This window comes from Chaetodon auriga, chromosome 20 (genome assembly GCF_051107435.1).
Source record: "Chaetodon auriga isolate fChaAug3 chromosome 20, fChaAug3.hap1, whole genome shotgun sequence".
Taxonomy (NCBI): domain Eukaryota; kingdom Metazoa; phylum Chordata; class Actinopteri; order Chaetodontiformes; family Chaetodontidae; genus Chaetodon; species Chaetodon auriga.
The window spans coordinates 9,115,928-9,128,353 of NC_135093.1; the positions used below are offsets into that span (position 1 = coordinate 9,115,928).

General features: G+C 42.4%; 1 protein-coding gene across 2 annotated transcripts in view; it reads right to left on the minus strand.

The window, feature by feature from the left end:
* The window catches only part of adam11 (ADAM metallopeptidase domain 11), a 26,248-nt gene continuing 13,822 nt past the window's right edge, over positions 1-12,426 (minus strand). Inside the window, exons 9-27 of one of the 2 annotated variants that reach the window (XM_076759350.1) lie at positions 11,644-11,718; positions 11,368-11,439; positions 9,880-10,046; positions 9,193-9,277; positions 8,943-9,033; positions 8,528-8,579; positions 8,088-8,187; positions 7,761-7,832; positions 7,523-7,615; positions 7,261-7,341; positions 6,850-6,900; positions 6,672-6,735; positions 6,364-6,469; positions 6,139-6,258; positions 5,568-5,736; positions 5,327-5,441; positions 4,750-4,840; positions 2,871-2,888; positions 1-1,968 (exon numbers count right to left, since the gene is read on the minus strand). In XM_076759350.1, coding sequence (XP_076615465.1) covers positions 1,953-1,968; positions 2,871-2,888; positions 4,750-4,840; positions 5,327-5,441; positions 5,568-5,736; positions 6,139-6,258; positions 6,364-6,469; positions 6,672-6,735; positions 6,850-6,900; positions 7,261-7,341; positions 7,523-7,615; positions 7,761-7,832; positions 8,088-8,187; positions 8,528-8,579; positions 8,943-9,033; positions 9,193-9,277; positions 9,880-10,046; positions 11,368-11,439; positions 11,644-11,718 — 1,638 coding nt within the window. In that variant the 3' untranslated portion in view covers positions 1-1,952. Of the gene's footprint in view, positions 1,969-2,705; positions 2,889-4,749; positions 4,841-5,326; positions 5,442-5,567; positions 5,737-6,138; positions 6,259-6,363; positions 6,470-6,671; positions 6,736-6,849; positions 6,901-7,260; positions 7,342-7,522; positions 7,616-7,760; positions 7,833-8,087; positions 8,188-8,527; positions 8,580-8,942; positions 9,034-9,192; positions 9,278-9,879; positions 10,047-11,367; positions 11,440-11,643; positions 11,719-12,426 lie in introns of those variants that run through there. The other variant, XM_076759349.1, reaches the window with a different exon arrangement.

Consider the following 12,426-nt stretch of genomic DNA (forward strand, 5'->3'; position numbering starts at 1 on the left):
TCAGTTATTCAGATAGGTTTTAATTCATACTTTAATATACAGTAATATGAGTATTTACATAGAAAGCTAATACTGGTTACCTTCCTGTAAGACTAAACTACGTTGACTTTCATGAGAGAATGGTGCCAAAATCCTTTGATGAGTCCAACTACGATGTGTGGCGGTAAACACAGTGTGACCTTTCAGCCAAGTCTGTCCTTGAGTATTAGAGTTTATACAGTAAGTGTGTACGGAATAAAGAGTTTAAGTATGATTAAAGGGATACAGTGACATTTTAACCATCGTCTGCGTTGACAAATTCTGAGAAGATTTTAACCTCACCTGAATAAAGGTAACATATTCCTTTGATGAAGTGCACGGTCAGTTAGGAATGTCATTGATCCTTTCTATTGACTTCCACTCAAAATGTCAACATATTCCTTTAATGCTACTGGCAGTGTAACTTGGATCATCTCTTCTGGCACCTGTGCTATTGTACAGTTCCTCGTTGCAGTCTTTGTGTACGCTATCAACCACAGGAATACGTCCTCTAAACCTGATTTAAGACTCTCTGATGTCCAGAGAGGATAACTGGAGAGCGTGCTGCACATAAAAGCTGCAGAATTGGACTCTGTATCATTTATGACTGTTGTTGTTGTGATGTTGGTTTTTTTGTCTTGAACACACTTTGGTGATTACTTACTTCTTAGTGTACATATTTATTGCTTATTATTATAGATCTGTTCAGTCAGAATTTAATTATCTGAAGCCATTTAGAGAGAAAGCATCTTTTTTTTTTTTTGCCATTTCTACTACAGAAGCCAAATCATCATTGACGTATATATGTGGAATCGAGGGAGATCCTGTGTTAAATCTGAGCTTGGAAACCTGTGATGTAGGTCGTGATTTTGCAGCTTGAAACTTGAAAATCTCTCAGAGGCTTGTGCCCAACACCAGGAGCTCAGATTTCCCTGAAATGTACGAACTGCAAAGGTTTGAACCCCTCTTTGCTGATTACATCTTCAAAATGAGCAGTTTTAGGCTGAGAGGCAGGAAGAGTCTTCTCTCTCCTCACTTGTGCTTCAACTCGGTGCCGCAGTGAGTCACTGCCGTCTAAACGAGTCGACCTTATGATACACTATGTACATCAGCACCCATGTTCAGCATACTCGTATGCATATTGGTTGTATATGGATTACGTATCATACAGCAGGATAAAACATTCGGTGTGCGCATGTGCAACTGTCTATCTGGCTTGGCTGTGGAGACACAACTAGCTTCCTTGCAGGCCTGAACTATACATTCGTACATTAATGCATATTATGTAGAAGCATTGATTTAGGACGGACTACTGTTTGATAATGAAAGGCAGCATAAGTACGGCTATTACTGTGGAGTGTAAACGCCTAGCATACAAAAATAACCCTCATCTAGACAGATCAAATGTCAACATTCACTATTTGGTGATATTTCTACACATCTATTGCAGTTTTTAAAGTCACACCACTGAAAGGAGGTGGTTGTGCTCTCCATGAGGTTAAATATGTCAACAGAAGGATCCACAAAAAAGTCCAGACTAGGAGACGCACATGGGCTTGGTCCATGAAATCACTTAAAGGGGCAAAGAAATAACAGTCGATATGGGAGAGGGGCAGCTTTGACTAGTGGAGGAGAAAAGAAGTTGGGTAAACAGACTCTGTGTGTGTGTCCTGGACCAAAAACAACATCTGCTTGGACATTTGTAACCAGGCGATCCCTGACAGCCATTCAGATCTAGTGGAAAAGTGTCCTCAGGGCTTCCATACCACAGTTAAAATAATAATAATTTGACTTTCCAGGAGTGAAACATCAGTGAAATCAGAGAACGAAACAGAAAAGGTTGTAGGGCTCAGAAGTGGAAGACATGTTTGTTTTGTCTCCTCAGAGTGGACTGGACACAGTGGAAGGCAGACAGGACAGCACAGAGATACGAGTCAAACTCCCGAAGATCTGGAAAGAGAAGAGGAATGAAGAAAGGAGATGAGGAGATAAGGAGGGGAAGATAAAGAGGTGGAGGGAAGAGAAAAACACTGAGGAATCTGATACAAACTGACAGGGCGACACAGATTAGGGCTGTGACGAACAATCATTTTCATTATGTATTCATTTTCTGATTATCTCTTCCTTCACCGTGTCCGAGAGCTCAAGGTGTCTCCTTCAAATGTCTTCGTTTAGTCTGACTCACTGTCTAGAACCCAAAAATATTAAACCCACTACAATATAAGACAAAAAAAATTCTCACATTTCAAAACATGGAAGCATCAAATGCATGAAAAAGATTAAATCTGGTAACAAAATAACTGCAGACAAAATTGACTAATTAATTAGTGGACTAATGGCTGCAGCTGCAGATAAAATCCTAAAATAATAAGTCAAATAACCCCCCAACAAAACACCTTTTATTACTGAAAGTCTTACGAAATGAACATTACAAAGTCGACACTGCAGCTATATTCTAGAAATGGCGGCTAAGTGAGTGAGGGGACATGCAGTGCAAATAATAACGAAGCAAACGAGGATTATTATGTTTGATTATTAAGTTTTGTGTTGCAGAGGTATTTCAAACTAGCATTAGCTCTATAGTAAATGCTGTGGTACGTGTCATTGGTTCGTGCTGTATGCTTGTGCCGATATAAATAAATATTAGATAAAAAATGTGTGAACTATGGAAAACAAGGCCAAAGAAGAGGTGACAGATTCGTGGGTGTGGGCTTGGAAATATCTTCGAGTCAGAGATGCAGAAGCAGAGGATTCTTATAAAACAGATGGCATTATGTCGACAGAACGAACGGCGATTCAACACTCTGATAATGTTTTGGTGTCGGGATCAGGACTGAAAGGCGGGATCGTACCTTCCTCTTCGGATGTTTCTGGATCCGCAGTGAGGCAGGAACAGACAAAAAAAAAAAGAAGACAGAACAAGTGAAGTAGAGAGACAGGTGAGACGACCGACTGCTGTGTCATATGAGCAAGACGCAGTGCGGAAAAAGAGAAACATGCAATGCACCCAAGGCCTTAAAAGCGCAGCGTTAAACAGGCATTTGAATCTCCCATCTTTGTCTTTTGTTATCCAGAAAGTGAACTTGGCTGCTGAGCAACTTGCAGCTGCAGATCTGATGCTAATCATAAAAGCTACCATCACCAGATGAAGAATGAAGATTTCAGTTTGAGAGGAGCATTTTTGTTTCTTTGCACCGTGCAGGCATGTCACAGCAAAGCTAGCATGAGGCAAGACAACAGTGTAGAGAGGGAATAAAAACAAACTACAGAAAGAAGACCTGGAGTCAAACCCTGTCGTGCAGAGATGAACATGATAAGAGCTTGTTAATCTATTAACCTGGACTGGATCAGTACCAAACTTAAAAGAGACATCCACAGACGTAGCATTGCACTTGACTCACAAGGGACAGTTAAAAATATAAATCCACTTTTTATGCCACATATTCTCCCTCCTTGTCAAACCCTGGTGCCTACATTACCCACAGTGCAATTCAAGTGCTAACAGCTCAGTTGGAGATTCAGGTGTGTTTGCTCACAGCAGCTAACATAGCCTCGAGCACAGACAGGGCAGTAAGTTTCTTAAACCTGCATTCTTTCTGATGGCCACCTGGGGGCGACTCCACCCGCTGCAGTCCAACTGGATGCAAGCTCATGAGAAAAAGACCTTACTTCTCACTTCATGTATTACCTCAGTAAATAGTTTCCAACTAAGTTAACGGTCTCAGTCTAGTTTTATGTCTTCTTCAGTACAGCGTGACGTTGAGTTTATGAATTATGATCCCATTTAGAGTCAAACAGATGATAAAGCAGAGTATGCTTTAGTGCTTGGCAACCTCATGATTGACAAGTCGACAAGGGATGAGGAGTGAACAAGAGGTCTGGTAAGATCACTTTTGTCAGATTCCCTCAGATATGTCGTTTTCACACTGAGTGAGTCAGTGAAGTTCCTTTTTGAGGGACACACAGAGTACAAACTCTTTCATATGTTTAGTTCATGTGGGGTCAGAGATTAAAGCAGACTCACTTGTGTATCCAGTATAGAGCTGCAACTAGTAATTCTGAACATTATTTACACAATTAAGGTGCTGACTACATTTATGATTAATGAGTTAATCACTGAGTCTACACAAGGTTCACAAATAGTGACAAATATTAGTCACAATTTTCCCCCCAAAATGGAACATTTTTTGACTGAAACATAACAAGAACAGGGATACAACTCACTATTACTTTCATTTCTGATTAATCTACTGATTAACTGGCCCATTAATTGGAGGAGTAAGTTAATTTTTGGCAAATTCGTTTGAAAAAAATTACTCAAACAATGTGTCTATTTCTGTCAACTGACTGTTTCAGCTCTAGTTCAGGATTTAGCTCATTGTGAGTTTCACAAATTTAGCTTCTACAGCTTTTAGAAAAGTAAACACACGTTAAAAAGTGGTGACACTCCTGCCACTCATCTCACGCCATGATGGAGATCTCATCAAAAAGCTGACTGGCCAAACGGACTAATGAGATCGACTCATGCTGCCTTCCTCTACCAGACCCCGCAGATGGAAACCATCTCCTGCACGTCCACCCGCCTTAATAACAGACCCACGCGGTCTCTGGTTGTGAGTATGGATCAGACAGCAAGCACAGGAGCATTCAGCAGCGAGCCGCAGGCATGTGTGTTAGCTGACAGAGGAACACAGCAGGCACACACAGATGGAGGCATGCCAGAGCTCTTACTTAAATCCCCAGCCAGTTCCCCCCAGGACTATCGCTGCCAGCAGAATTGCACCAGCAACGGAACCTATTATGATATTGGTACCACTGGGACCTGTGGGAGTGAAGGAGTCAGCCAGTGAGGGAACAAAAATAAAGAAAAACATGTGAGAGTGCCAAAAATCTGAATCTGCTGTTTAAATGTTGGATCTCTATTGACTGTGTAAAGCATCAAAAAGTAGAAAGTATCTGTGTAATATTAGATGTTTAGTGTGACTCAAAACACTTTCAGCCAACATGGAGAAGTAGAACAAAGATGATCGGGTTTGAATTGTGCTAAAATATCCTCCAGGCCGCGTGCCCTGCACCATTTATTTATAATACAGTCCTCTAGTGAGAAGATACAGCAGGATACTTCTTTGAAACATGTACATGTGCCAGAAAACACAGCCTGCAAGTCTCCAAATAGGAAGCTCACTCTGTGAATGCACATTTCTCCATGTTGCCATGGTTTGTCCTTAATATGTTATCTCACAGATGAGGAGTCACGGTAACTGTCCTGTGGTTGACCATGTGGGTGCAGACCGCTCAGTGTGGTTACCTCTGTATTTCTCTGGACCCTCCGGCGGAGTGGGGATGGGGATCGGGTCAAACACGCTGCAGTCCTTCCCAGTGTAGTCTGGATCGCAGATACACTGCATCTCATTACTGCAAGTCTGCGGGACAGAGACGAGAACATTTTATCTCGTTTACTACCCCAAATGTTTGTTTTGACCAGTGAATTTCTAATGTTGTACTGCAATAAAGCAAATGATAAAATGTTGAGGTGGGCCTGGACTCACCCCGTGGTGGGAGCAGATGCGTGAGGACGAGGAGCCCGGGCAGGTGCTGAGGTTGAAGGTGGTGACGGGGAGGCAGCGACGCTCCAAACACATCATGTTTGGCCCACATGGCATCCCGTCCTCCACGTAGCCCAGATCCAAGCCGTCATCCAGCACTGCATGGCCGCCCCTGTGGGTCACATTAAATCAGGGTTATTTTATTCTATTTACCTCAGAGTCACCCAGCGGACCTCGACTTTTTTTGGAATTCATTCTCTTTCTTGTAGAACTTGTGCATCAGGAGTGTCTACTTTGTGTTACAAGTATTACTTCCTCATTTGTTTTTTATAGCCTGAAAGTACCATTTGATCCCTACTGAAGGTGTCGGGTTGGGTTCAAGGCTGAATTATCCTTCGTAGATCAGTGCTTTCTCTAAGCGCTGTTTGGCACCTTTTTCCTCCCATCCCCCTTTCACTTTCTCTCTTTTTTCTCCAGGATCCACACTTTGAAATCCTACCATCTTTTGCACACGCAATACAAAGTGCATTTGTTAGTCCCTCAATTGTGGTTCAAACCCGCCAAGCTGCCTCACCTGCAGTCCATGTATCTGTTCTGATGGTGGATGGTCAGGCTGGTGAGCTTCCCCTGCAATTCACCAAACCTCGGCTTGGCTGTCAGATTGGTGCACAGCAGCAGACCACACAGAACGTCTCTGATGAGGCAGAAAGTAAGACAATAATGTCAAGAAACCTCAAGATTTAAGGCTATCAATCCAAGTTGTTTTTTTGATTAAAATCTCATGCATGTGTTCACTCACTGCTTGTTGCATGGCACCCATCCCTGACCACTGGTGTCCGGGCCACAGTTTCCTTTCTCCGTGCCTTCAGAGTTCAGCTTTTCATAGCAGAACCTGTCAGCTGAGTCTGAGGAGACAGAACAGAATCTTAATGGACAACAAATGGTGGCATTGCTGGAATCATTAGCTCTAACTGTTAAAACGCTTTTCAGAAAATATAAAAGATTTAAAAATGTGAGCGCATGACGGCCACAACCAAAAATTCCCGTTTTAACCACCAGAGCCATGCAATGTAGAGAATTAAAGCTGAGTATCTAATCCAAACCTACTGTAGCCCCACAGAGCCCTGCACTGGCCATCTCTGGTCTTACAGCGTCCACCGTAACAGCGACCCTGAGGAAGAGGAGGGAAATGATGATGAAGAGAGGGCAGACAAACCGAGAAATATGTTTTATTAAATGCAGCAAGTGAAGCAGAAGGAAAAATTTAACAACAGCATAACTTCACCTGTCCAGCATCACACATGTAGCCATCCAGTTTGTGGACATTATGAGGACACTGCGAGAGAGAGAGGGAGAGAGAGGGGGAGAGGGGGAGAGGGGGAGGGAGAGAGAGAGAGAGAGAGAGAGAGAGAGAGAGAGAGAGAGAGAGAGAGAGAGAGAGAGAGAGAGAGAGAGCTTTGCTGCATCAAAGAGACACCCGATCAGAGCTGGGATAAATCTGCCTTTTTTGTTTTTGCAATATTATCTGTCCTTGTTTGCACTTTCTATGAAACATTTGGCAGAAGAGATATTATATCTCAATGAGCTCTTTCTGGTTAGATAAAGGATAAATAAATAAAAAAGGATATTTGTCCTTTCAGCAGCACGTTGGGTTTCAGATTTCTTAAGTACAGATGTGTTGGGGGGCTTCTTGTACCTGACTGGAGTCTCCTGTGCAGGTCTCAGGAATGTCGCAGTCGTTAACGGCATCACGGCACGTCACACCTCTCAGCTCGTACTGTCAATAAACCATGAAAGAAGATGAGGGAAAACAGAGACAGGCCAAGAACAAAGAGGGCAGAAGAGAAAGACATGTGGGAGATGACGATAAGAGAGACAATCAGGGCCTTAATAAAACTCTTTGTGACTACTAAACAAATCAGTCCGTCAAAGCGGTGGAAGGAATTAAAGCAGCTCACCTTGCAGTCCCTGCAGCAGAGCCCGTTGCTGCACATGGCATTGTGGGTAAGGGTACACTTCTTACAGCAGTTGGCTCCACTCCGTGCACACTCCTACGGGTCAGAGAGGGTTTATAGTGCATGTGTAGATCATCATTGTCATCACTGACATCACATAATGAAAATGATTTCAAAACATATTTTTGTAGTTATTTTCATAGGCTGAATGGGTGAAATTAGTTAATTCAAATCTACTCACCACTAATGAGCCACAGTCACATTCTTCCCCTAACTCCACATATCCATTCCCACACTCTGGTGGGTCTAACAACTACACGAAAGAGAGAAAAAAACATGTAAGGAAACTATAGAGTCACACGATAATGAATAAGGATTTACTCAGTGTGTGTTCAAAACTTAAAATGTTCAACCAAAGTAAAACAGACACTTATAGTTAGCAAATTTGCTTTGATTGTTTGTCATACAATCAAAAAAATCCTGCTTCGTTAAGAAGCTTTTCACATTTCTATCTATGTGCTTAAACCCCCCAGCAGAGCCTCTTTAATAATGACCGAACACGTCTCACCTTGTTGGGCTTGTTGAAGAGACAGCTGCCTCCTCCCTGTTGGAGGAAGCGCAGGTACTCGTCTATACTGCAGCGAGAGAACTTCCTGGGCAGGTGGTAACTGATTGATACGAAAACAGAAATCACTGGAATAATTTGCAATGTTTCTTAAAACCATCAAAAATGAGAAAAACCTGTAGTCCCAAGTTTTGTTATTATTTCACCCAAATAAAGATGAGGATGGGAACTTTCACCTGCTACATTTATAGGCTACATCTGATGCTAAGACATGCAGGAAAGGAAAGAGAATATCACAAACATCTTGTAATTAAAACCTTTGATGCATTTGGACCGGTGTGGAATATGTTAATCTTTGTTTGCACAGACTCTTGTTGTCTTTGAGAACTCTTCCTGAACGAGCAACAGGCCTCAGATTCATTTATTGTACAATAAGTGCGTACCCTGTATCCTCCATGATACAGCCCAGCCATGGATCTGGACACCTGCAATCTCCTGGACGCACACACACACAGACACACAAAAACACTTCTGTGGTCACGACAGGCCTTGGTGTGACTGCACAAAAGAAAACATTTTTAAAAACTTCTACTTAAAAACTTCTGCTCTGCTGTCTTCTCACCACTTGGGGGAGCTGTTAGTACACCAACAGCGGCCGAGTGTTATCTGTCCTCAACATTTATTTAATACAGTCAAGTTTCAGTGCTGCATAATCCGGTTAGACTACATGAGTTGTGCATAAATATAAATAACCAAATATTACAGGAAGGAATAGTTTAAAAAACAGGGGAAATCTAAAAGCTTGAGAGATTGTGCTCTCATCAATCAACCCATGCCTGCAATGTACGTGAGCCTTACCGGCAGCCAGCCGCTCTTTGCTTCTCAGCATGCCGATGTTCTGGCCAAGACTCTGACACAGTGTGATGGCCATGGGGCCCACACTGCCAAACTGAAGACACGCACACATAAACATCATTTTAACAACTTTTAACAACTAGACGAGAGCAAACTGAATTACAGGCTCATGAGAACGATTCACTACTTCTACAAAAGCTTCATTAAACAAATATCAGGATTTGCAGCTTGTCTCAATCTTCACAAGTCGCACCTCATTGATGCCTCCACCCCTGGTGATGGAGCAGATGCCCCCGATGTAGGCTGCCTCACTGTGGCGGCTCATGAACGTCCTCCCACTGTATAAAGAGAGGGAGACTGCTATTATAAGATGGAGGAGATGAGGAGGAAGAAGAAGAAGGTGAAGAAGGAGGGAAAGAAGACAAAGATGGAGGAAAAGGAAGGAGAAGGCTGGAGGGAGATGAAGAACAAGGAGAAGGAGGAAAAGGTAGTAGGAAGAAAATGAATGAGAATGAGAAGAAGATGAGAAAGGAGGAGGAAAAGGAAGGAGAAGGAGGAGAGAGAAAAAGAAGGAAGGGGGGAGGGGGACGGGGAGGGGGAGGGGAGAAGAAGAGGAATAAATGGGAGAAGAAGGAGAAGACAAAGAGGAGGGAGGAGAAGAAGAGGATGAAGGGGAAGGAAAATGAAGGAGGAGATGAAGGAGAAAGGAGAGGGGGAAGAAGAAGAGAGAACAAGAAGAAGATGGAAGCAGGGGAGGTGGGGGAGGAGAGGAAGAATTAGAAGAAGTAGGAGAAGACTAAGTGGATGAAGAGGAAGAAGAAGAAGATGAAGAAGAGGAAGAAGAGGAAGACGAAGAAGAAGCAGCAGCAGCAAACAGAGAGGCAAGGAGAAGAGGTGGAGGAGGACTGTAACAACTCCACCAACGAACAACTGAACCCACGAGAAGAGGTGCACAGCGTCGCAGCGCTTCTTGATGCTCTCCTTCCTGTACTTCATGAAGTCACGCAGGGTGAGCAAGGCATCATCGCCCACAGAGACCCTGTTTTCAGCAGACCAGGTTTCCATGGCCACCAAGACAATGCGAGTGTTGAGCTGCTCCTTGTAGATCTGAACACATCAGAGGAGAAATAAAAGAGGGAGAAATTACACAACAGGTGAGGAAGTGAGAACAAGACACATTGAGGAAATTCAGCTTCCCCTCATGCAATGTTTAAAACGCTGTGAAACACTGTGGATGATGGAGACGGTTGCATATGTCTAGTTTAGACATGAAGTGGGAGAAGGCAGGCAGCAGAGGACACGAGCACACGCCTGCATCATCTTCTGCACTCAAATATATATATATATATATTTGATCCCTGAATCACCCCTGTGCTGTATCCAAGGACACATTTTCCATCTTTTTCCAAGCATAGGGTGAGGCACTGGGAATATTTATTTATAAAGCTATCCTTGGTTAACCTCTCCCAACCCTATACATATTATCATGCAGAGTTGTTCTTGCAACTGCTGCCGCAGATCATGACGCGTATTTGTCATCCGTCCCTAATGCTTGTATCACATGAGAAAGAAAGCTTTGATGTTCTGCGCTGCAATAATCCGCAAACTACAGGAGCTGTGACATTCGAGAATTTAAAATACATCAGCTTTAGACTGAGTGTGAGTCACGATTCTGAAAACCTCTTCATTCCTTGACCATTTTACACAAATTCTTTCCATCTTAGTATCGATTTGTCTCCGTTAGATTAATAAAGATTCAATAAAATTAATGAACATAATATAATGATGCAATGTGTTGTCGTCATAACATAAAACCTCCTGTATATTCTAGACAATCAACCTCAGCAGCTACATTTCCCTTCAACCTGCTTTCATTTTTATCCATTTATGTGAGCAGATTTCAGAACAATCAACGCAAACTGTAACTTAGATCAAATGCTTGCAAAGTGGGTACCACAGCAGCATAAGGTGCTTTAAGAATGGATCAGAGATGCTGCATTGTCTATTTAATAACATCTCACTTCACACAGGAGGCAACAGGGCAAAGTGCTTCCCTTACATTTACGCTTATTGTGATTCTTTTCTTTGGTATTTAAGTTGATTTTACTGTGCTGAAATTGCTTTGAAACAAATATATTTAATATAAACTACATTCTTCTGAATACTAAAGTCAGTACATATAATTTATTTTTCAGTTTAAACATTGAAATCATTCACATTACAAGCTGTTAAATGATTATGATGAATATTTGTCATTTGTCAAGGTCAATGGAAGAGTCAGAGCCAAACGAGTGAAAGATGTGTGACAGTAAACAGACCTAAAAGAAATTCTGACGTACAACAGCCTTCAGCACAAAACTGAGACAAGTAAAAAAAAAAAATTATACCAGACAGAAATAAAGCTTATAGCAACAGTATTTTCACGCACCGCATCGGCCATGTTCACCACCGCTTTGGCAAAGTTCTTCGTCTGGGTGGCCGACCGACGGAGCTGCACAAACTAATGAAAAGGAGGAAAACTCTGTTAATGCCTTTCATCTATTTTCTGCGCTGATTATAAAGCCTTAACGGTCTTTATCAGAGCACCACATGATTAATCCTTATTATAATGGGGGTCACACTCACTTCTCATTATTGCCTTCATGCAGCAGCTACAGAGATAAGGAAAAAGAAAACGCCTTGGAGCCGTAAGCCTCACACCTACCATTTCATAGTCGTTGACCACCATCAGCTCGATGTACTTGGTCTCAGTCTGGACGGTGCGCTGACCTCGCCTCACCTGGAGGGGGCAAAAGAAATCCACACAGCCAGACGTTTGAGTCCTCTGTCATAATCACCTTCACACAGGACAAACAGACACACAAACACACCTCACACACACACAAACCCAGCAGGTGAAACCATTACTCACATGCAGCCCACACACACACACATGCTGATGCTGCTGAAACTCTAGTCTTTGTCCTTGAGAGGGCAACAACAACTTGGAGACCAACAGTCATTCATTCATTAAGGCGAATATTTGGCATCTGAAAAGATTGGCTGCAGCTTCTGAATCCAATTTGTTCAGGAGCTGAACAAGAAATAAAACTACCGCATCTTAGCCATGAAGTTGGTGATGACAATGTGACCATAAACCAACAGAAACAGTGGACAAAATAACAAAATTAAAACCCAAGTTGAAATAAAACTGAATTATCCTTTAAATTATTTTCTATTTAATGTCTGTAAATCAGTATGAGCCTACAGCCATGCTCGCAGCTCTGTGAGGCTGCACTTACAGGCATAGTGGTGCTTTGAGCTACACGCTAACATCGGCATGCTAACATGCTCACAATGACAATGCTAACATGCTGATGTGTAGCAGGTATAAAGTTTACCAACTTCATCATCTTACTTTAGCGTGTTAGCATGCTATCATTTGTTGATTAGCCTTAAACATAAAGCACAGCTGAAGCTAATGGGAATGTCATTAGATTTGCAGGCT